Source organism: Sus scrofa, chromosome 17 (assembly GCF_054392235.1).
Source record: "Sus scrofa isolate SSC_HxYL_T2T_F1_AM1 chromosome 17, Sscrofa_HxYL_maternal_Yorkshire_Landrace_v2.0, whole genome shotgun sequence".
Classification (NCBI taxonomy): Eukaryota; Metazoa; Chordata; class Mammalia; order Artiodactyla; family Suidae; genus Sus; species Sus scrofa.
In genome coordinates, this window is record NC_139399.1 from 48,067,838 (window position 1) to 48,090,792 (window position 22,955).

The window sequence follows — 22,955 nt, forward strand, 5'->3', positions numbered from 1 at the left end:
ACAGCTCACGGCAACGCCGGATCCTTAACCCACTGAGGAAGGGCAGGGATCGAACCCTCAACCTCATGGTTCCTAGTCGTTAACCACTGCGCCACGATGGGAACTCCTCTCCTGACTTTTTAAAGGCCGTCTAAATGGTGACAGCTACCAAACCAAACCATCTGCCCAGACCTCTCTCCTGGCTCCAGACTCTTACACTCAGATGCCTACGCAACATCCTTACTGGGACTTTTAAAGGATATCTCAGATTCAACATGTCTAAACCCAAACTCCTAATTCTCCCTGCAAAGCTCCAAATGGCAACTCCATGCTTCGAGTTGCTCAGGCCAAAAACTTTGGAGTTGTTCTTGACCCCTCTCCAATTCCCACACTCTATCCATCAGCAAATGAGTTCTGCACTAAGAATGTACCCAAATTTGACCCTTTCTTAGACTGACATTAAATGCATATCAGATCAGGGTGTTCCCGTTGTGGTTCAGCAGGTTAACAACCTGACATAGTGTCCATGAAGACGTGGGTGTGATCCCTGGCCTCACTCAGTGGGTCGAGGATCTGGCTTTGCAATAAGCTGTGGCGTAGGTTGCAGATGTGGCTTGGATCTTGCTATGGCTGTGATGTAGGCCAGCAGCTGCAATTCCAATTCAACCCCTAGCCCTGGAACCTCTATGTGCGGGTACAATCCTAAAAATAAAATAAAATGAAATAAGATAAAAATATTTTAAAAAATAATAATGCCCTCCAGCACTCGTCATCCCCTTAATTTTTTTCCCTTTGCAGTCACCACCATCTTACATCTTCTGTATTTGTTTTCATTCTTTCCCCTGTTAGAACATAAGCTGTTTGAGGTTAGAGGCTTTGTTTTACTCACGACTGTATTCCCAGGGTCTAGAACAGTTCTTGGCCCATAGCTTTGTAGGTATTTGTTGAATTGACTAAATGGTATCGCTCCTACGTCACCAGTGGATCAAGGATGACTTTACCCAGAGTGGATGAATGTGTTTAAGAGCCCAGTTCTGGGCTGGACCACATGGGTTTGAATCCCAACTCTCTCCTTGTCAGTTGTGACCATGGCAATTCTGTTCACCCTTCTGTGCCTCAGTTCCGTATCAGTGACGAGAAGGGTGCTGACACCTCCCATTAGGCTGTGTGAGCAGCACGTGAGACTGTACATGTGAAGCTGCCTGGCCTGGGTCTCTGAGTGTTTGGTAAATGTTAGCTTTTTTTTTTTTTTTTTTTTTTTTTTATCTTGTGATACCATTTTTGGAAATGTAACTATGTAAAGCATGTAAAAAAATAGGCTGAAGATAAAAGGAAATTGAAATGCAGACCAGTATGGGGGAATTTTATTGTATTTATAAAGGAAAAAGCAGGTCAGAAATTAAATAGCTTTAACTGGATGCAGTTTTGTCTCAGCTGCAGGTAGCAGAAAACACAGGCAGAATCTTCATCCTTGGGAATTCCTGTTGCAGAAAAAGAAGAGAAAGTTCAATCTGGGGGCACTGGAGTAAGAGAAAATAGGACAGGGCACCTGGAACTAGGGTGATGGAGGCTCCAGTGTCAAGACTGACTGCTGGGGTCCCAAAAGGACCTCCATCTTAGTCCCAGCTCTCCCAACTCACTCCCAGTGAGATCTGGGCCAGTCACCTCCCATTAAAGAAGCTGAGCTGCCTGTGTGGCTCAGCAGGTGGAGGATCCAGCGTTGTCACTATAGTGGCTCAGGTCGCTGCTGTGGTGTGGGTTTGATCCCTGGCCTGGGAATTTCCACATGCAAAGTATGCAGCCAAACAAGAAGAAGAAGGGGAAGGAGAAGGTGGAGGGAGGAGGAGAAGAAAAAGGAAGAAGAGGAAGAAGGAGGAAAAGGAGGAGAAGGAGAAGAAGCAGCAGCCACCATAATACCCAGACCAGGTTAGATCGAGTTATTCCTTCCAGCACGCACATTCATCCACCCCAACATCTCTTACCATTTACCACAAATTAAATAACCCACTGTACAAGTACATGTTTAATCTCTGTCTGCCTCAGTGCATTATGATTTCCATGAGAGCCAAAACCGCCACTGTACCCCCAGCCCAGAGCCTGGCCATTTTTGGGTGCTTTTCAAAGGATGGGAAGATGGAGAAATCTGAACTTGTTACCTTACAGGACTGTTATATGCACATAAAGGGAGGTGGATGCAAGAGGATGCCATCTGCCAGCTCCTACTCTGTGCCATTAAGGTATAAGAACGCATTTTGTTATGTTTTTTCAGGCCCACCAGTTAGGTCCTAGTATTGCAGCAGTTCAACTGGAGGGGAAACAATGGCTGGAGCAGCCTCCAGGCCCCTCCTGCTGCTCTCTGACTTCAAGCTCTGTGAAGTCTCTGGCTTTTAACCACAGGAACAAAGCCTGCATTCTTAGGGCTTGGCCTTCCTCGGGGCCACTCCACCCCACCGGGGTCTGGTGGGAGCCACGAAGCAGGGGAATGATTACCTAATCTCAGCGTGAGAGGCATTATTCTTAGGGGCATTATTTTTAGAATTCTAGCCTAAGGGACCTTGGCAGTAATTGGAGCTGACCCACTCCTTTCCTGGAGGAGGGAACTGGGAAACTGATTTGCTGTGTGCGGAGAGCCGGCTGCAGAAGTGGGGCTGGGGTTCAGGTGTGCATCCTGCCTCCCAGGCTGGTTCACTCACCCCCTGTGCGCTGCCTTTCAGCTGCTGCTGCTTGCGTCTCCCCGGGACTGCTTTTGGCCAGATCTGTGAGCTCTTGGTGTCTAATTAGGCTGGGACGAAGGTGAGGGCACACACAGAGAGCCCTGCTGGGAGCTGGTTGGTCCAGAAATGCCTGGCAGAGACCTGCCGGGACCTGTTTATGCTCACAGTTCAAAGCCAGGCTCTGAGATTATAGCAGAGTTTGTGCCAACAGTCAGGTCCTCTTGGGGAAACTTGGTCTGTGGAGTTTGGGTGAGGGTCTCAGGGCTGCCTAGTCCCTGATGGTGCCCCTTTCTTTGTCTCTGTTTTCCTCTATAAAATGGGAAAACTCATTCCTCATCTTCCCTGATTCCCAGGGGGAATGTGAGGGTCAGTGAGATGGGAGATGACCGTCACTCCCTTCCCTCCCTCTCAGGAGCACTGTTCACACTAGTCCACCTGAGGGTGTGGGGAGGGCTGGTCTTCCTTTGACAGTACAGTTTTGTGAACTTGGCAAGAGATCAGGGGCATGCCTCTCAGACCATCAGCAGCAGAGTCCCCTGGGAACCTGGTTAAATTTCAGGTTCTGCAGCTCCAGCTGTGGTGCAATGGGATCAGCAGCATCTCTGCAGCACCAGGATGCGGGTTGGATCCCCAGCCTGGCACAGCGGGTTAAAGCATCCTGCATTGCTGCAGCTGCAGTGTGGGTCATGACTGTGGCTCAGATCTGAGCCCTGGCCCGGGAGCTCCATATGTCTCAGGGTGGCCAAAAAAGAAACAAAAAAAACCCTTCAGGTTCCTGGGTCCTATCCCAGAACTGTTGAGTAAGTAATATTTCTGGACACAGACACTGAGCCTGGCCTCTTGAGACACACTGGAGGTACAGCAGTGGATGAGATCCAGTCTCCGGCATGCGTTTTCTCTCCTTCTTCCAGTTCTTGATGTATGGAAGGAGGGCCCTCGTCCGCAGTTTGCTTGGCAGAGCCCCGCGCCTTTGGAAAGGAGGCGCTTCTGTCCTTTCCCTGGCTACCCTCTGGGAAGGAAGCCACCGAGGTCCCTAAACACACACACATAGGCACACGTGCACACGGATTCCTACCTGTGCTCTTGCAGCAGGGTCGCCAGGATGCTCTCCAATGCCATCTGCTTTTGGTCTGCCCACATGCTGTCCACCTGACGGCCAAGCCGTACCCTTGCTCCTTGCTCCTGGTTTCTCTCCCTATTCGAGCAGACAAAGATAAACACCTGAGGTTGCTAATTGGGTAGGACACAGAGAGGCCTGGGAAAAGCCAGGGCAAAGGGAGCAGAGCTGGGGGTGTCTCTGTGCCGAGGCCAATGTCTGGCATAGACTCTCGACTCTCGTACCCGACAGTACTCAGCAACATTTAAGAAGGCCGTATAGGAGTTCCTTTGCTGTGCAGCGGTTTAAGGCGTTGTCATTGCAGTGGCTGGGGTCGCTGATGTGGTGCAGGTTTGATCCCTGGCCTGGGACTTCTGCCCCCCCCCAAAAAAAAGGTGGTATATATAGGAGTGAAGACTATAAGCTATGAAATATACTTTTGCAAATATCTTCCCCCTGATGACTTAGTATTCTTCATTGAATTTCTTTTTTTAATTTTATATATTTTATTATTTTTTTGCTTTTTAGGGCCACATCTGCGGCATATGACAGTTCCCAGGCCAGGGGTCTAATCAGAGCTACAGCTGCCGGCCTATGCCAGCCACAGCAATGCCAGATCCAAGCTGCATCTGTGACCTACACCACAGCTCACGGCAATGCCAGATCCTCACCCTGTTGAGCGAGGCCAGGGATGGAACCTGAAACTTCATGGTTCCTAGTCGTATTCATATCTGCTCGCCACAATGGGAACTCCCTGAATTCTTTTTTTTAAATTATAGTTGATTTAGGGAATTCCCTTCATGGCTCAGTGGAAAGGAATCTGACTAGTACCCATGAGGACGCAGGTTCAATCCCTGCCCTCGTTCAGTGTGTTAAGGATCCAGCGTTGCCATGAGCTGTGGTGTAGGTTGCAGATACAGCTTGGATATGGTATTGCTGTGGCTGTGGCTGTGGTGTAGCTCCAATTTGACCCCTAGCCTGGGAAACTCCATATGCCACAGGTGAGGCCCTAAAAAAGGCAAAAATAAATAAATAATCATTGATTTATAATGTTCTGTCAATTTCTGTGGTACAGCAAAGTGACGCATAATAATGAATATATATATATATGTATATATATATATATACACACATTCTTTTTCTCATATTATCTTCCATCATGTTCCATCACAAGTGATTGGTTGGGTATAGTTCCCTGGGCTATACAGCGGGACCCCATTGCTTATCCATTCTAAATGTAACAGTTTGCATCTACTAACCCCGTGACTTAGTAACTACAACGGAGAAAATGTTAACTCTACAGAGGAGAAACCTGGCAAATATCATGTTAACCAAGGGATCAAAGTCACCATTGCAAATGGGAGAAATTGACACCTGCTGCCTCGTGATAGGGTGAGACATCACTTCCTTTATACAGCATGACTCCAATCATGAAGAAGGACCAGGCAAGTCCAAGATGAGGGACATTTTACCAAGAATTGGCCTTTACTAATCACTAAAGTCAGTATCACGAAAGATGGGTCCAGATGAAAAAAAACTGAAGAGACATGACAACTAAATGCCACCTGTGATGCTAGTTTGGATCCTGAATGAGGAATATCAATAATTGTTCTAAAGGACATGGGGAGACAACTGGTAAAATTTGAATATGGACTCTTAGAAATGATTACACTGTGATTATGTCAAAGAGTATTCTTTTTTTTTTTTTTTTCGGTCTTTTTAGGACCACACACCACAGCTCACAGCAACGTCAGATCCTCAACCCACTGAGGGAGGCCAGGGATGGAACCTGTGTCCTCTTGGATGCTCATCAGTTTCGTTTCTCCTGAGCCACATGACGGGGACTCCTCAAAGAGTATTCTTTTTTTTTTTTTTTTTTTTTTTTTGTCTTTTTGCCTTTTTCTAGGGCTGCTCCCATGACATATGGAGGTTCCCAGGCTAGGGGTCTAATCAGAGCTGTAGCCACTGGCCTACGCCACAGCCACAGCAACGCGGGATCCGAGCCATGTCTGCAACCTACACCACAGCTCACGGCAACGCAGGATCCTTAACCCCCTGAGCAAGGGCAGGGATCGAACCCGCAACCTCATGGTTCCTAGTCGGATTCATTAACCACTATGCTAGACGGGAACTCCTCAAAGAGTATTCTTTGTTTGGATATTAGGACACAGGCAGTCCTTAAGGGTAGAGGGTCACGATGACAGCAATTCACTCTCAAATGGCTCAGCAAAACAATAATAATAATATGTACATGGGTTAGTGTATCGATGTACAGATATAGAGCAAGCAAATATAATAAAAATATTAGGAATTGTTGAATATGAGGAAAGATATATGAAAGCTCTTTGTATTATTGCTGAAACTTCTCTGAAATTTTGGAATTTTTTTTTTTTTTGTCTCTTTGCTATTTCTTGGGCCGCTCCCGCGGCATGTGGAGGTTCCCAGGCTAGGGGTCTACTCGGAGCTGTGGCCGCCAGCCTATGCCAGAGCCACAGCAACGCAGGATCTGAGCCGCGTCTGCAACCTACACCACAGCTCACGGCAACGCCGGATCGTTAACCCACTGAGCAAGGGCAGGGATCGAACCCGCAACCTCATGGTTCCTAGTCGGATTCGTTAACCACTGCGCCACGACGGGAACTCCTGGATTTTTTTTTTTTTTTTTTAAATGGCTGCACCCATGGCATATGGAAGTTCCCTGGCCAGGGGTTGAATCAGGGTCACAGCTGTGACCTGTGCCATAGCTGTGGTAGTGCTGGATCCTTTAACCCAGTGTGCTAGGCCAGGGATCCAACCCACACCTCTGCAGTGACTTGAGCCACTGAAGTTGGTTCCTTAACCCTCTGTGCCATAGCAGGAACTCGTGGAATTTTTTCAAAATAAAAACCAAAATGTGTTCAGGGAGTTTCTGATGTGGCTCAGAGGTAAACAAACCTGACTAGTTTACCCTGGCCTTGCTCAGTGGGTTAAGGATCCAGTTACCATGAGCTGTGGCGTAGGTTGAAGTCGTGGCTCGGGTTTGGTGCTGCCCTGGTGTAGCCTGGGAACTTCCATATGCTGCAAGTGTAGCCCTAAAAACGAAAAGAAAAAAGAAACATAAAATGTGTTCAAGCTGTGCAGTCAGGCTCCTTGGATGCTGACTCTGCCACTCTGGTGTGTGCCCTTTGGAAGCTATTAATGTAGCTTCTGTATGATGGGGGTAAGAGTACCTCCTTTGCAGAGTTGTTAGAGCAATGAAACTAAGAAAATGGCTAATACTACCAAGGGCTTACTCTGTGCCCGGCGCTGTGTCAAAGGTGTGTACCTGTCCCCATGTAGCCTTTGTTTCTGGCACAGAGTCATAACCAAGTGGTAATGGGGACAACCACATAGTGGGGGTCCAATGATCATTTATTAGAAGTAAGCTGAGATTTGGCAACTCCCGAAATGACAGGTACTGAGCAAGGGAAGAGACCAGAGTTGGTCCCTGCAAACTGAGGGGCATTTGGAGTGCAAGAAGTCACTAGAATGTCGGCTCACCCCTGCTGCCTGCTCATGATGTCCTGGAGGAGCTTTCGGGCAGAGAGCTGGCCCAGCACCTTCCGGTAGCTGTTGGTGAAGATGGCATCTGCATACCGCGGCATCCTAGTGGAAGGAGTCAGAGGTCAAAGGACAGGGTGGGAGGCCGGTGGGCTGTCTCACCGGATCTCAGTAAGGTCCTTCTGTTGCCCTTTGCCCTGCTCACCCCCTAGAGAGGAGGGTGGGGGTGACCTCTCTGGGGCTCGGAGTCCACCTCCCTCCCAGAGAGGAGCAGGGGAGGCTGCCTGTGGCCAGCTGACAGCTCAATTCTGCATCCCCTGACACCACACCTGCACGGACAGCAGTGGGCTGGCAGGAACCCCAGGGCCTGTTGTCAGGACTGCTTACCTGAGGGGCTGGGACGGCAGGGAGCTGAGGGAGCCGCTGCTGAGGGTGAGGGTGACGAGGAAGAACACCCAGAGCAGCATCCTTCACCCCTGTGGTGGCACCTGGGAGTGACAGACAGGAGGAAAAGGTCAGCTGGAGCCATAGCCACTGGGACACCTTTTGCTGGCTGGGCCCAGCTCAGGTCTTGGCCCCATGCAAGCTTTGGTCCTTGTCCTTTGGAAGCTGTGGGGCAGGAAAAAGAACACAGACTTTGGAAGTCAGACACAGTTGGGTTCAAGTCTGGCCTCTGCTAGACACAAGCTCTGACCTCATTTTTTTTTTCATCTGTAAAATGGGTATGATAAAGCCACCCGGCTGACCTCACGGGGTTGCGTATTAAGTGAAGGATAATGGTGAACCTGCCCCTGGCTGTGAGGCATTGCACGTGGCATTCAGGCCTCATCGAGGAAGCAGGGGAAAGCAAGCATCTTCCCTTCGTCCTCTAAATCAGCGGCACTGACAGCGGTGAGCGGGACTAACAGCTCAGGCTCTGGGTCAGACAAATCAGAGTTCACATCCATCACTAGCTGTGCATCCCAGGACGGGGGGCTTCTCTTTTCTGGATCTCCGTTTACCCACAAAATGGAGTTGCTAACTCTGCCCAGGGCATAGGGTCCTTGTGAGCATGAGATGGGGTACCTGGAGGGTGTGGTGTGTGGGGAATTCTCCACAATCCTCTGATGCTCAGAGGGCAGGCTGCTTTGTTTTTGTGTGGAGCTGGGGGTGGGGTGGGGGGAGGCTATACCTCTTGCTCCAGATGCTTAGATTTTGCCAAAGACTTCTAGTCCTGATAGAAACCAGGGAGCCTGGGGAGCCCGTGAGGCAGAAGCATCTCATAGATCACGTAATTATCCTTAATTGGGGCCTGCTGACACCATGCAATTAGGGGAAGAACAGTCAACAGGGGAGAGAGCCCGCCTCGCGCCTCGGCAGGGGAGGTGCCTCTGCCGTCAACGCAGACCGAGTGCGTGGCAGAGATGGCTGGCTTCGGCGTGTCTCGGCCACCTAAGAGTTGGGTCTTCTCATATCCCAGGGGCACCCCCTCTCCGCAGGATGTCCACTCCATGGGGATGCAGCCCCCCGCCCTGGAGGCCCAGCCAGCCCCAGAGAGGCCAGGACCATCTGCCCATCAGGTTCCATTTCCAGTTGGTCCTGCTGAGGAGGGATTTCCGGCAGGCAGAGCCAGCGCTGCAGGAATCCACTCCCTTTTCTGGGCTCACCCCCCTTCTCCCAGACACTGGGGTCTCAACTAACCCAGGCATGCCTTGAGACCCCTGCACCTCCAGAGCTAGAGGAGGGGGCGGTCCAGACCTCAGTCACCAGCTCCTCTTTGACGTGCGCCCTCTCCCCCCAGACAGACAATCTCCAGTTTCAGCTCAAACACTCACTGCCAGTGAGTGACAGGGAGCTCACTACCTCCAAGCCAGTCTGTCCCATTTCCAGGCAGCTCCTCTTGTTAGGAGGTTTTTCTCATTGCATCAAGTTCCAAGTCCCCTTTTGCTGCAAATTCTTGTTAAGCTTTCATGATTCTGGGGAGGGTTGGGGCCAGAGAAAAGATGAGACCGTGATATCGGCCCTCGAGGGCAGCCCCTTCGATGTCTACCTGCTGTGCCTCCCAGAGCTTCTGCACCTCCATCCACACGAAAAGCCCTTTATTTTTTTATTTTTGGCCACCCTGAGGCATACAGAGTTCCCGGGCCAGGGATCAGATCCTAGCTGCCATCACGACCTAAGACACAGTTGCAGCAATGCTGGATCCTTAACCCACTGAGCTGGGCTGGGGATCGAACCCATGTCCCAGCGCTCCCAACACGCCGCCACCGATCCCCTTGTGCCACAGGAGGAGCTCCCACGAAAAGCCCTTTAGATGCGCTTTGCACCTGACTTAGACCCCGTCCCCCAAACCGAGGGTCTTTCGTCTTCTGCCCTTCTCATCACACTGTCACAACTGGCTCCCCCTTTTCTGAGCTGGTCCACTGCTGGTTTCCTCAGCAGGGAGATATTTGGAGGCAGAAAATCTCCTCCACACACCACTGCTCTTCCGTCTCCCAGCTGCAGCCTGGGCTTTCTTGCCTTCTGTCCTGCTGGTCCTTTAACCACCAGGGCACATCCAGACCCTTAATCACTCACTCACCTCTCAGAAGCCTTGGCACTCCATCCCCGCCAGAGTGAAACCCAAACCCCTGCTCTTGGCCTAGGCTCCCCCTGGGTCTCCCCACCCGCCACCACTTCTCCCAGGGCTGGCTCAAGGGATTCCCAGGACACCCCCACCTTTGTCCTCCAGAGCAGGTATCACCACCTCTATTTTACCATCAGGGAAATGAGCCCAGAGAAGAGAAGGGCCTTTTTCTGTGGTCCTCCAACAAATTAGTCTCGGAGTGGGCACTTCAGAAGGGGCCTCGTGATTCCCAGGCCAGCAGACTTCCTCCTGCTCCGCGAGGCGCCCTCTCAGATACAATCCCCTATTCATGCGGGCGCCTCAGAATTCATCACCTGTGCGTGGGAAACGGTTCTGAGAAGACCACATGCTTTTGCTCTTTGTCACTAAGTCTCTGGGGAAGAAATAAGGGGGAAAGACAGGAACACCTGCTTGGTTGGCGTGTTCCTATGCACAGCCAGTGGTTTTAGGGAGTTGAAAATAGCCCGATAAGAGGGCAGTCTTTGGGGGGCAAGTCAACGTAAGTCCAATGACCCCTGGTCATTCAGGAATGAGGTGGGGTAACCTCATAGTCTGGTCCACCAAGAGGCACCACATTTGCTATAAACCACATGCCCGAGGGATGGGTCATGACACCCTTGTAACCTCTGGGCTGAGAACCTAATCCATGTGGTTGCAAAATCCCACTGGACAAAAAAGGAAAACAACAAGAATAACCCAGCCTATGAGATGAGAACAGCGGAGAAGCTAGCTGTTGACAGATATCTTCCACATGGCCAGTCCAAGGAGCTAGAATTCATGGAATTAAATCTAGTGCATATCCAACAGCACCACCGACAACTCCTTGATGGCCTCAAAGTCATCTTAGGGTTTATCATCTATCATTACAAGTATCAGTCAGTTCTCAACAGTGCTTACAAACTAATTTTGTCATTAGATATATTCGAGGTTGTCTGGCTTCAGGAAAAATGGGCACTTGATTCACAGCAGCTGGCACCTTTTGCCAGACTTGGTGCCAAGAATGCTACAAGAATTCTGCAGATGAACCTTCAACTGACGACAGAGGTCAGATCTCAAGTGCCAAACTAGCGAGGCCATTTTTGAACTCCTGGGGGAAAAAAAACAAATCTTTTACCTTTCTCGAATATTCTACTGTGTGATTTAAGAACCCTGCCCCCCCCAATCCTGACTCTGTTTATAAACTGTTTCCAGCAATAGTGCTCTAAGTTGAGGGAGATCTAAGTTTTTAGTGAGGAAGCATCTTGAACGGTCATTCAAAAGGGTGGTGCCCCACCCCCTTCCAGAAAGGTTGGAGGTGGCTTATGGTAAAAGACGCAAATACTCAGGATCCCTGAAGCCCCGAAGGGTCAAGAGACAAGCTTCAGGAGCAGGTCATTGTGTCTAAAACCTAGAGTAAGGAGTGCGGCTGCAATTGAGCAAGAAAGCAAAACGTTATCAATTTCCAGGCAATTGTATTAAATCGGTCCTGAGCAATCGGTGAGTGGTATTGATTTGCACAGCCACTTGCTTCCTTTCGGGTCCGTGGCAGAATCCCGTTGTGGGCAGGAGAATCTAGCCAGCGGGTGCCTTGCTCTAGCAGCCCACCCCCACACCCATGAAGGAGCACCGAGACCTCAGCTGCCCCTGACAGACACCTGGCACATGTCTGCCTGCCACCTCTCCGAGGACTGAGTGGCCAAGCGTCCAAGACAACCTCAAAATGGCGCCAACCATCAAGAGCACGTTCCAGAGCCACTAACAAGGGGCCTAAAAGGTACTCACCAGTCCACGGGCAAAGAAGACGGCAGTGGGCCTGGTGAACTGGGTGTCTCTGAACTGGTGAGAAGATCAACTGTCTTGCCCCCATCCAGCCCGGCCCCCAGGGCCACCCCCCTCTCACCTCCGATGTGGCAGGTCTCCCTCTGCCAGAAGACGCGGCTCCAGTTCCACGGGCCTCGGGCTCGCCGTTTGCTTCAGCGCCTGCGTGGTACTCGCATCATTTATACCTTCATTTTCCTAAGTGTTGTCAGCGTCAGAGAATCAATTACACACAAGTCCACCAAAGGACCGTTTTTAGCATCGCACTGACAAACCCTAACGGGGGAAAGAGGTTTTGCCCCTCGCCAATTCAGACTCGTATTGAACTTGCCCTTTATCTTCGAGAGCACGGACAGAGCAAAAAAAAAAAAATTATATTATTCCGAGAAGAAGAGAGAGTATAATCCTGCTACTCTAATAATTGGAGTACTCAGAACAGTGAACCACCATTTACTCTCAGAGATAAATGGGCGTTTTAAAAAGTTGGTATAATCTTGTTTTGTCCGTGTGCAACTTTATTTCACTTTAGGGCAGCCAACATTACAGGCTGGGTGTTTTTCTCCTCTTAGTGAGGAAAGTTGCTTGCTATTTCCCTTGTCATCCAATTATCAAGATTTTCCCCTCTTGACTTGTACCTGCTGCGGTCACAGGTCGGTGTAGGCAGCGAGCCTGGGGAGCATCTGTTTCATGTGTCAAGGCTGCCTCAGAGGTGTGTGAGGTGAGAGGGGAGAGATGGAGTGCCTTGGGAGAGTTGTGCTTCCAGATTTCTCTAGCCGATAGCAAAAGAAGCCTCAAGAACGGCATGAAAGTGTGCGAGGCAGAAGCCCTGGTTTCCCATAGGGCTGCTGTGGAGGACTGGAAATTGCTGTGAGCTGAGTCCAACTACCCCTCCGTGTCTGTCCGTCATGACTTTGGTGACCTTCAGAAGTTACTTCTGCCTTCCAGGCCTCAGTTTCTACACTATCGATTTCTACTCCCATCACAGCTCAGGGAAAACAGCAGAGAACAGAAGTTTTCCAAGTTTGTAAATAGTGACACAGAACTTTCTTTGGAAATCGTCTATGGAAGTGCAGTATACAAAGCAGATTTTTTTCTTGGCCGTACCCACTGCATGCAGAAATTCTGGGACCAGGAATCAAACCCAGGTCACTGCTGAGGAACCTGAGCCATAGCAGTGACCAGGTCCTTAACTTGCTGAGCCACCAGGAAACTCCTAAAACAGATTTTTAAAATGGAGCTGCACTGGTTAGAGATTGAGGAGTGGAGACTGCCTTTGCCTGCCCCGGGACACCTCTCTGGTTCGCAGTTAGAACCAGTAGTTTCTGGAACCTCCTCCAAGTGACACTTTATGAACCTGCTTCTTAGCCTTCACTGAGCCATGTTCCTGGCACAGAGCAAACATGGGATGTTCCCCAGAGAAGCAGGGACTGAGCAGCATCACCCTGCAGGCCTGGACACAACGTGGTGTGGTCAGGTCAGGCCAGATCCCCAGGGACTAAGAATGGCTGATGGGTCACAGCTGCAGGTGGCAGATGGAGGAGTTAGGAAGCCCAGGGCAGTGGGCTCTCTTACAGTCAGGAGGTGTGGGGTTATCTCAGCGAATGCAAGGTGGGTACCACCCAGAGTTGGGCACCCAGAATGGACACCAGGCCAGAGTACAGACATGGGACACACAGAACTGGCCCAAGAAACCACAGGGATGAGAATTCAACCCCAGCTGAAGCTCTGTGTTAGGGATTGAGCTAAAGACTTCATGCCTAATCTCAGTTTTCTCATCTGTGAAATGAGAGTGATGGGGCTCATCTCATGAGGCTGTTGGGTGAGGATTAAATATGACTGTGGATAGGGTACAGGCCTGGAATAGAGTAAGTCACATAAGTAAGCTCCTACTGCTATCACCGTTGTTCTAAATGAGGAAAGAGGCACAGAAAGGTTACCCACTTTTCCACAGTCACACAGCTGTGCAATGGTAGAGCCAGGACTCAAAGTTTTCTAGCTTGCAAATTTAGTATTCCACAACAACCTGAGCTACTATGGCCCACCAATTCTAATTCTTCTAGTTTTTTTTAAGAACTTTAGGAGTTTCTTGGTGATCCAGAAGTTAAGGCTCTGGTGTTGTCACTGCTGTGGCTTGGATTCAGTCCCTGGCCTGGGACCTTCCACATGCCATGGGTGCAGCCAAAAAAAACCTCCCAAAAGTTAAGGGTTTTACTGAAGTATAATTAACACACCAAAAAAGTCACCTGTTTGAAGTCTATGGTTCAGTGAATCTTCATAAACTTCTACAGTTGTGCCACCATCTACCTCAAGGAGGTGGACCCAGAGAGGGACACACCACTAAATGTTCCAAGAATCAAGAAAAGGGAGAAGTCACGGTAAAGCTGGGAAAGTATCAAATGGGTTTGGAGCCAACTGTGTGATTTTTGGGCAAGGTGTTTAGCTGTGCTGAGCCTCAGTTACCACATCTGTACAATGGGCATGATAATACCTACCTCCCCAGGTTGTTGTGAGGATCAGAAACTATGCTTGTAAAGTACCTGATACACCTGGCAAATGTAGCCATCACTGTAGGTCTAATGATCAGAGCTGAGCTCAGAAAGCCAGGCGGGAGAGCTGGGAGCCCTCCTGGGTGAGGAGCTTAATTTGCTGTCATTGCTCCAACCCATCAAGGAAGGAGATGGGAGGGAGGAAGTGAAAATGTGCCTTGAGAGTGAGAGCCAGGCCCCCTCCACCAAGTCCTGCTGCCAGCCGCCTCGTCCTTATCCTCCGAGGGGTGGGAACGGCTTGCTCACCACCCGGCTCTCTTCCCAGGATGGGTTTGAACCCAGCGCTAATTAGTGATCGTGCCTGTGTATAAGGGTTGGGGGCTTGAGCTGTGGAAAGAAAGCGCCCTAGAGAAAGGCTGGCTTTAAAAAGCCCCAAAAGGCTGGGGCAGCGAGGCTCCGCCGAGAGACAAGTGGAGCATTTGTGTTGCAAATTTCCAGTGTGCCGGAGCCAGCCATTCAGAGGGCGATGATGCTAGAGGCCTAGGCCTGGGGGTGGGGAGCGCAGAGGGAATCGACAAAGGGGGCCTGTCCCAGGGCTTCAGACCCTGCTTTGTAAAAGCTGCTTTCATCGCTCTCCCTGGATGACGGCGGTGTTCCCAGCCTGAGGCCACCATGCAAGGCTGGAAGGCCTGGACCCCAGACTCCCAGATTCCTTTGTTATCCCCTGCTGCCCACTCTATGCCTTCTAGGCCCTTCTGTGGAGTCAGCAGCAGCAGATGTCAACAGGAGTGCTTATGAGAGCGATGTCGTAGGGGTTGGCCTGGCTTGGTGGCCTCGGGCAAAGTCACAGGACTTTCCCAAGCCTCGGTTTCCTCTTCTGTGAAATGGGGCCAAAAGGTTCTGTCTCCTATTTCACGTCCTATCCTAGCATAAGTGCCTGTGAATGGATGGTGATCCAGGTTCACCTCTTTCTGGAAAAGTCTGCATTTGGGAAGGCCATTAGAACTCTTTTAAAGAGGTAAAGTCGGTCGTACTTAGCAAGTCAATTAAGTGACTCTGGGTTGCTTGGAAATATTACCCTCATGAGTATTTTACTTTACTTTTACTTATTTAGCTTTTTTTTTTTTTTTTTTTAAGGGCCGCACCTGCAGCATATGGAGGTTCCCAGGCTAGGGGTCTAATTGAAGCTACAGCTGCTGGCCTACGCCAGAGCCACAGCAAAGCCAGATCTGAGCTGTGCCTGCAACCTGCACCACAGCTCACAGCAATGTTGGATCTTTAACCCACCAAGAAAGGCCAGGGATCAAACCTGCAACCTCATGGTTCCTAGTCGGATTGGTTTCCACTGCACCACAAGGGGAACTCCCCCTCATTAGTATTTTAAACAGTCACCTTGCTTGGAATCTTTGGGCTTGTCCCAAGTCAGTTATTATGGCTGTTTACCAGGCTGTTTTTCTGGGTTGGGAGATGAAGTGCTGGTGCCAGGCATGCAGCACAGGAAGCCAGTCCCTGGCTGATCCTTCAAGCAAGCTCTCCCAGGCAAAGATCTATCTGACCCCTCTTCAAAGCACTCTATGGATCCCACCTCTCCAAGAAATGTTCCCTACTGGTCTTGCCTTGTGATCAACAGATTTTATATGTGGAAAAGCACCCCTAAGACACTTGGGATGTCTGGGACCAGATCTGATTCATCTCTGAGCCCCCTAAAACATTTTTTCCTCCTTTTTTTTTTTTTTTTTTTTTTTTGTCTTTTTGTCTTTTTGCCTTTTCTAGGACTGCTCCTGCAGCATATGGAGATTCCCAGGCTAGGGGTCTAATCAGAGCTGTAGCCACTGGCTTACGGCAGAGCCACAGCAACGAGGGATCCGAGCCGCGTCTTCAACCTACACCACAGCTCACGGCAACGCAGGATCCTTGACCCCCTGAGCAAGGCCAGGGATCGAACCCACAACCTCATGGTTCCTAGTTGGATTTGTTAACCACTGCGCCACGACAGGAACTCCTTCAATTTTACTGAGATATAATTGATATAAATAAAGCTTTCTAAACAAGGTGCACTGCCGACCCAGACCCAGTGGTATTAGCGGCTTGTTAGAAATGCAGAATCCTGGGCTCCTCCCAGACAGCTGAATCAAAGGCCAAATCCTCTTTGTTCCAGGATTCTAAGATGGTCTAACGCCCTGTGGTTCTCCAACCAAGGAGGAGGGCTCTGGCCTCAGGCAGCCGGCAGATGTCACTGTTTCCCAGTCGTTGGTGATGTCAGGCTTCGCTGAGAAAGCCAGATGCCCCAAAGCCAGGGCTTTGTTCCTTGTGAAATCCTGGGAGCACTGTCCAGGACAGTTACATTATCAGGCCATCCCCTCCTCAGCCACCTGGGCCCCCCATCTTTCTCTGCCCAGTTCCTGCCCTGGGTTCTCGGCTATTTTTCCAGTTAGGGGAGGCTACGGGATCCCCAAGTCCAGCCCCTACCCCAGGATCCCCAGGACAAAGTCCCAAGGAGAAAACCCAGCACTTGGAGCCTTCCTCCAGCCTGGCTCATCAGGCAAGAACATGGTCCGATGAGGACTAAGGCCAATGTTGGGAAGCCCCTTCTCACTTAGAGTCCGAGTTGCTGCATCTCAGTGACGACAGGACCTGCAGACACAGAAAGAGGAAGTTGCCATTAATGAATATCTACAGGAAAAACCCGAGGGCTGCCTGGGACTCTAGTTTCAAGTTTCCCATCTGAAATGGGCACCAGGTGCAGGGGCCGGGGTACAGCTTCACTTCCCCTCTGTGGCTGCAGGGCTAAAAGAGCCTTGACTCCAGACTGGAAGAAGAGTTGCTGGGGTTTTCCTCTGGCTCTGGCCACATTCTCCTGGCCTTTCCCCATTCTGTGCCCTTTGGTCCCTGAACACCTAGGCCACAGAGCAGAAGGAAGGTCAGCTTGCACACTCAACCCCATCCTTGGAGCTGGAACTCTCCTCTAATCTGGGAATCTGTCCCTAATCGATGGCCAAGACCTGGCTTCCTAACTCCCATCCCTCTAGCCCTGGGTCAGCCTCGCTCACCACCACCAAATCCTTGACAGGAATCTAGTTGTCCTGGGTCACGGCTGTGTAGCCAGAACATATCTCTTTTTTTTCCTTTTTTTTGGCTGCATCCACAGCATGTGGAAGTTCCTGGGCCAGGGATCCAATCCAAACTGCATCTGAGACCTACACCACAGCAATGGCAACGCTGGATCTTTAACCCGCTGTTTCAGGCTTGGGATTGAACCTGAGCTTCTACTGAGACAAAGCTGGATCCTTAACCTGTTGTATTACAGCAGGAACTCCCTTAAAAAAATTTTTTTTGTTGTTGTTTTTTTTTGGCTTTTTGGCCATAACCATCTCCCGATGCTATGTGCTAATCATGTAACATACATGATCTCATTTGATAATCTTAAGGCACCTCTCTGCCTCCAGACAAGCCTCATGTCCTTGCTCCCCAAGGCTACCCCCTGCCCCAGCCCCAGCCCCAGCCCCAGCCCCAGCATTTTAAGGCCAGCTCCTTACAGCAGATATCAGATTTCCCTTTGAGCAGGTATCAGTTGGGTCTCTGTGGACCCTGTGAGATGGAGTGATCAATATACTAAGTGATAATTTCCCATGGCTGATACCATGGAAGTTGCAGTGGGAGATGGCACTGTATTTTTCACAAGCACTCATAAGGGTGATGGTGACATGTCTGATTAACATCAGAACTTTGATCCAGTGATTTCACCAGTGAACTTGGAACCAAAAGTCCTGGCCTCACCTCGGAACCGATGCCCACATCTTCAGGTTAGAGACAGTCTCAGGCACACACAGGCATTCCAGAATCCTAATCAACCATGAAAATTCATCATTAGTTTATTTGCATATTTCATCACTCATTCAGGCTCTCATCCTTCCTTTGATAATTCATCCATCAGACAGCAATGTAATAAAACCTGCCGGGAGCTAAGCATTCTGTTTAAGATCCTGGAGCCAAGAAATAATTAAGATAGGATTCAAATGAATTAATATTTATCAAGGGCCTGCTGTGTGCCTTTCACTGTGTTGGGGGTTCCAGGCCTTCAGTGGCCTTGCTTTGATGGAGAGTGCAGCTAGGAAGCCAGGCCAGCAGGCAGGCGGGTAAACATAATTACGTACAGCGCGATACACACGTTCACAATAGAGGTGTGTGCCTGGTGTTAGAGGAGCAGGGTAGGTGGGGAATTCGCTTTTCAAGGGAGCAGGAGATGCTGTACAGAGATGACATTTGGGCTGGGCAGCGAAGAGAGGAGAAACACTGACGCAGCCTAAACAGAGGCCTGGGGGCTGATCAGGTCCGTGTGGCTAGAGAGAGGGTCCTCAGGTTTCAGGTGCATCGGGCCCGGACCCCCAGGTTCGGTTGTCTGGGGATAGGGCCCAGGGGTCTGCATTTTTCACCAGGGCCCCAGGTGATTCTGATGCAGGTGTGAGAGGCGGCAGTCTGAGAAACCAGGCCGAAGGCTTCTTTGGCAGGGAATGCAGAAGATGATTTTGGAATGATACACGAAAGGCCACGCTGCTCAGGGTGTCGAATACCGTGCTAGGGAATTAGGGCCTCCCCTCTCAGTGGAGCGAGCCCGTGGGAGGTCTTCCAGCCCAAGAGTGACGGCTTTGGAAGGAGAGTGTTGTCAGCAGCCTGGAAGGGGGTCCTGGAAAGCAGAGCGGGGACCCCGGGGGAAAGAGCCCAGTGAGGACGCTTGTACAGCTGGCCCTGCCTGCGGGCCTGAGGGCCTGAGCCAAGGCCCACAAAGGAGGTGGTGGGGAGCAGCGGAGGTGGATTTGAGAGGACTCTGGAAGATGGGACCCCAGGCCTGAGGTAGACAGGGGGAGGGAGGGGGAGGAGGGGGAGCCCTAGGGGCCCTGAGGGGTGATCGGATGCTTTGGAGGTGGGGGGGCAGACTGGGAGGAAGAGCAATGAGTTCCAATGTACACGTGTGGAGTGATTTTTTCGTACTCAGTGCACCTCCAGGCACTTGGACCCACCCTGGAGCTCCCAGCCAGGGGCCGCGGCAGAGGAGCCCGTGGAGACGACGGGAGGGGCTTGGGAGCGCAGAAGGGCTTGGGTGGGATCCACATCTTCAGGGCAGGTGGAGGGAAAATTAGAAAAACTGGGGAGCAAAGACCAGATTAGAAAAGTAGGCGGTTTGTTGTCAATGTATTATCTCCTCTTTGCAGATGGGAAAACTAGAACTAAGACATTTTAGTGGCTTGTCCTCGGTCACAGTTTTCATGAGGGTGGAGCTGGGATTTTGAACCTAAGCCTCTTTGGCTCCAACACCTATACTCTCTTCTCTGCTGTGACCCCAGGAGGCAAATCCCATCCCCGGATACGAAATAAACAGATTCATAGATTGCGGGAGGGGAAGATGCTGCCAGAAGAACTTGCGAGAGAACGTCAGCGGAGAACAGTGTCTTAAGGAAACATTTTTTTTTGCTCTCCCCACAAGAATATTCTGAAGCAAATCCTAGACTTCATATCATCTCATCCATAAATATTTCAGGATGTATCTCAAAAAGATAAGGGCTTTTTCCTCCACATAGTCACAATACCATTATCACATGTAAAGAAAACTCTGGCGGTAATTCCTATTAAGGGAATCTATTGAGGGCAATTTGACAAGACCTCAGAAGGTGCTTATCTTGAGCCGGTATTGTCACAGAGCCTCGATAAGAAATTTAAATTTTCCCAAGATAATTAGAGTGAAGGCTGAACAGGGGATTGGAAATGCAAGAGATTTGAGAAGCTTTGGGGGCCCTGGAAAGAAATGTTGTAAAGGAAAAAAAAAAAAAAAAAAAAAAAAAAAAAAGCCTGGAAAAGTTTGCAAAGTACAAGAGAAAAGAATCTTCTTTCTGACTTCTCTTTTCCTCACCCAAGGGCCCTTAGTCATAAATGCGAAATAGGAACCAGGTCTAAAGTGAAACCAAATGGATAAAAATAACACAATGAGTAGTTTCTAAACACAACAAGGCAGATTCATGGGGCAGGTTTCCCACCAAGGCGCTCAGACGCTCACTGCATAGCTAAGGACTATCATGCCGCCACTGCTGTGCAGACTTAGCTTCCTGGGACACCCTGTATATTGTTTATTACCTGGTCCCTTAACTGGACTCTGTCCTTCCACTGGGCTCCAAACAACCTGGTTCCTAGGCCCAGCTCCTCTACAAACTTGCTCTGTGACCTTGGCCAAATTACTTCACCTCTCTGAGCTGATATGCAACATGAGGGTGTTAGACCCCAAGACTTCAGATTTCCCTTCAGGTCCTCAATTCGGTGATTCAGTGGACACCTGATGAAATGGCACTCATCTCCTGGAGTTTAGAAAGTGTTCCCAGGGTTTGGTTTGATGTTACTTCGTGTCTGCAAAATGCTTGGCTAACCTAGATGCAGGATGCCATGGAGACGCCACGTTTTCTCATGCAGCTTCACGCTCCAAAATCACCCAGGGTTGCACTTGGCTGAGCCCCGGGAGGAAATCCAAGAGCAGCTCCATATGCGCTCTTGGGAAACCAGCGGTGGATGGAGACCGACGGAACCTGCACAGAGCCCTCTGCAGATGGGGCTGGTTGCCTGAGGCTCAGGAAGCAAATTGTAGAAATAAGTTTAAATGACAGCCAGTGGTTTTTTTACGGCAGGTAAAGGGGTTGATGGATGGCAACCAGGGATGTGGGGCTGAGATGGAGCTAAAGGGAAGGGGCCTGTGAGAAGCTGTCAGATCTCAGAGCCATATGTTGCTGGGATTCTGGACCTTGGCCTGGGGAGCTGCATTCGAACAGAGTCTTAAGACTGGGAGTCAGAGGGGAGCTAGAGGAAGATACAAGAGAACTGCAGCTTGAACAGGTAGGGGAGACACCAAGCAGATCCCATCCTGGGCCAGAAGAGCAGCCCTTTCCAGACACCCTGCCCCCGACCCAGCTCCTCGCCAGGCATCAGGCTGGGAAGGAGAGTATGTGTCCTGCTCCAGCTGCCCTGATATCTTTTCTTTGGTTCCTCCAACTCGGCTCTTTCCCATGAAGGGCTTTTGACAGAGCTGGTCCTCTACCTAGAAGGCAACTCTCTTCTGCTGGTCAACTTCTACTCCAACCTCAACTCAAACCTGCCTCCTCTAGGAAGCCCTCCTTGACTTCCCTTATCAAAGACAAACCACTCTATCTTTAGTTCCTCACATCATTACATACTTTTAAAAAAAATAGCTCTCTTGGCTATTTATAATTGGTTATGTATTTACATGATCCTTTTAAATTTTTATTTTTTGCACATTTATTCATCTGTTTATAATGAAATTATGGTCTAAATATTTACAATGTATAGAAAACCAGAGGATACGTTTTTGCAGAGCCAGCCTGCAAAGTGTTCAAAGGTGCAAAAATAACAGTTCAGTATCTCAAACCACTTCTGATTCAGCAGACCAGCTCCTTTGCTTCCATACATCAACACTCGACCTAAAAAATTCTTTTGGCAACACCTGTAATTCTAAGAAAAAGGACAAGTTGCAATTTCAGAATGGGATCCTTTTTTACATTTCTAATTTAAAAATAGCTTCAAGCTTTCAGAAAAATTATAAGAACAATACAAAGAACCCCTTCCCATCTATTCTTTGCCCAGATTTAACAATTGTTAACATTTTAACAGAGTTGCCCTATCATTTCTCTGCCTATGTATATTTATATAATATAGATTATATAGGTTATATATGTAATCATACATGAATAGATAATATACATAACTGTGGGGGGTTTTTGAGCTTTTTTCTTGTCTTTTTAAGGCTGCACCTGTGGCCTATAGAAGTCCCCAGGCTACACCACAGTCACAGCAACTCCAAATCTGAGCTTGGTCTGTGCTCTACACTGCAGCTCACAGCAATGCCGGATCCTTAACCCACTGAGCAAGGCCAGGGATCAAACCTGCATCCTCATGAGCACTGAGCCACAACAGGAACTACTATAAATATTTGTTGAATAACAAGAAATCTTGAATTTGGAGGGACTTGTCACTAATATTGCATCCTGCCCCAGCCACGAGCTTTCTCACTCAGGACACCGTGTGTGCTGGATGGGGTTGGGTGTTTGGATTTTCTGGCTGCCTCCATTTCTGTGGGGAATCAGAATCCCACTGTGGTAAATTATAGTGCCTGAAGATTTGGCTTCTGTCATTTTCAAATCCTCTCCCACCAGCTCTGGCCCTTGCTCGGCCACAGTCTTGACTGGCAGCCACCTTTCCTCTGGCCCAGTGGCACCTGTTGGCCATCACACCCAGTTAATTGGCCCCATGAGAGAGTTCTGGCAAAGACAGCTGGGATGCCGGCCAATCTTCCCATGCAATTGCTTGTATGAGGCGCTGGCCTCGGCTTCGGAAATTGCCCTCAAAGCCCTTGGCTCACCAGGTGCTTTGGGCTACCTTACAACCCATGCTGGGCTTTCTGTCAGTATGTTGCAGCTACTCAGTTAACAGAGGAGCTGATGGAGGGGGTGGATGTGCTTTCCCCCTCAATTCTTAAGCATTATCTTCTATTTCAGGGCAAGTGGGAGCTGGAGCCCACAGCTCATGGAATCCTGAGTTGGAGAGGCCTTTATTTTGTATTTTATTTTATTTTTTTGGTCACGTGCACAGCATGGGGAAATTCCCAGGCCAGAGATCAAACCTGCACCACAGTAGTGACCCAATCTGCTGCAGTGACAATGCCTGATCCTTAACCTGCTGAGCCATCAGGGATCTCACGGAGAGGC

At 49.7% G+C, this 22,955-nt stretch overlaps 1 protein-coding gene across 2 annotated transcripts; it reads right to left on the reverse strand.

Moving 5' to 3' along the window:
• Positions 1-1,315: 1,315 nt before the first annotated feature.
• Positions 1,316-11,867, reverse strand: GHRH (growth hormone releasing hormone). 2 transcript variants are annotated; one of them, XM_005672915.4, is made up of 5 exons: positions 11,793-11,867; positions 7,696-7,796; positions 7,309-7,413; positions 3,769-3,888; positions 1,316-1,460 (listed from the first exon to the last, which is right to left on the reverse strand). In XM_005672915.4, exons 2-5 carry the CDS (start codon positions 7,773-7,775, stop codon positions 1,445-1,447), a joined length of 321 nt encoding a protein of 106 aa, XP_005672972.1. In that variant the 5' UTR covers positions 7,776-7,796; positions 11,793-11,867; the 3' UTR covers positions 1,316-1,444. The 2 variants fall into 2 exon arrangements, with proteins under 2 accessions (XP_005672972.1, NP_001182047.1); NM_001195118.1 differs by having other exon boundaries at positions 1,322-1,460; positions 11,675-11,835.
• Between the last annotated feature and the right edge of the window lie 11,088 nt (positions 11,868-22,955).

Bases quoted from the DNA above. Each gene is read 5' to 3' on its own strand.
- GHRH (XM_005672915.4), bottom strand. From the start codon at position 7,775: ATGCTGCTCTGGGTGTTCTTCCTCGTCACCCTCACCCTCAGCAGCGGC. The intron at 7,414-7,695 runs GTAAGCAGTCCT...TCCTTCCACTAG, and splicing joins CTGCCGTCCCAGCCCCTCAG to GATGCCGCGGTATGCAGATG. The intron at 3,889-7,308 runs GTGAGCCGACAT...CTGCTCGAATAG, and splicing joins ATCATGAGCAGGCAGCAGGG to GGAGAGAAACCAGGAGCAAG.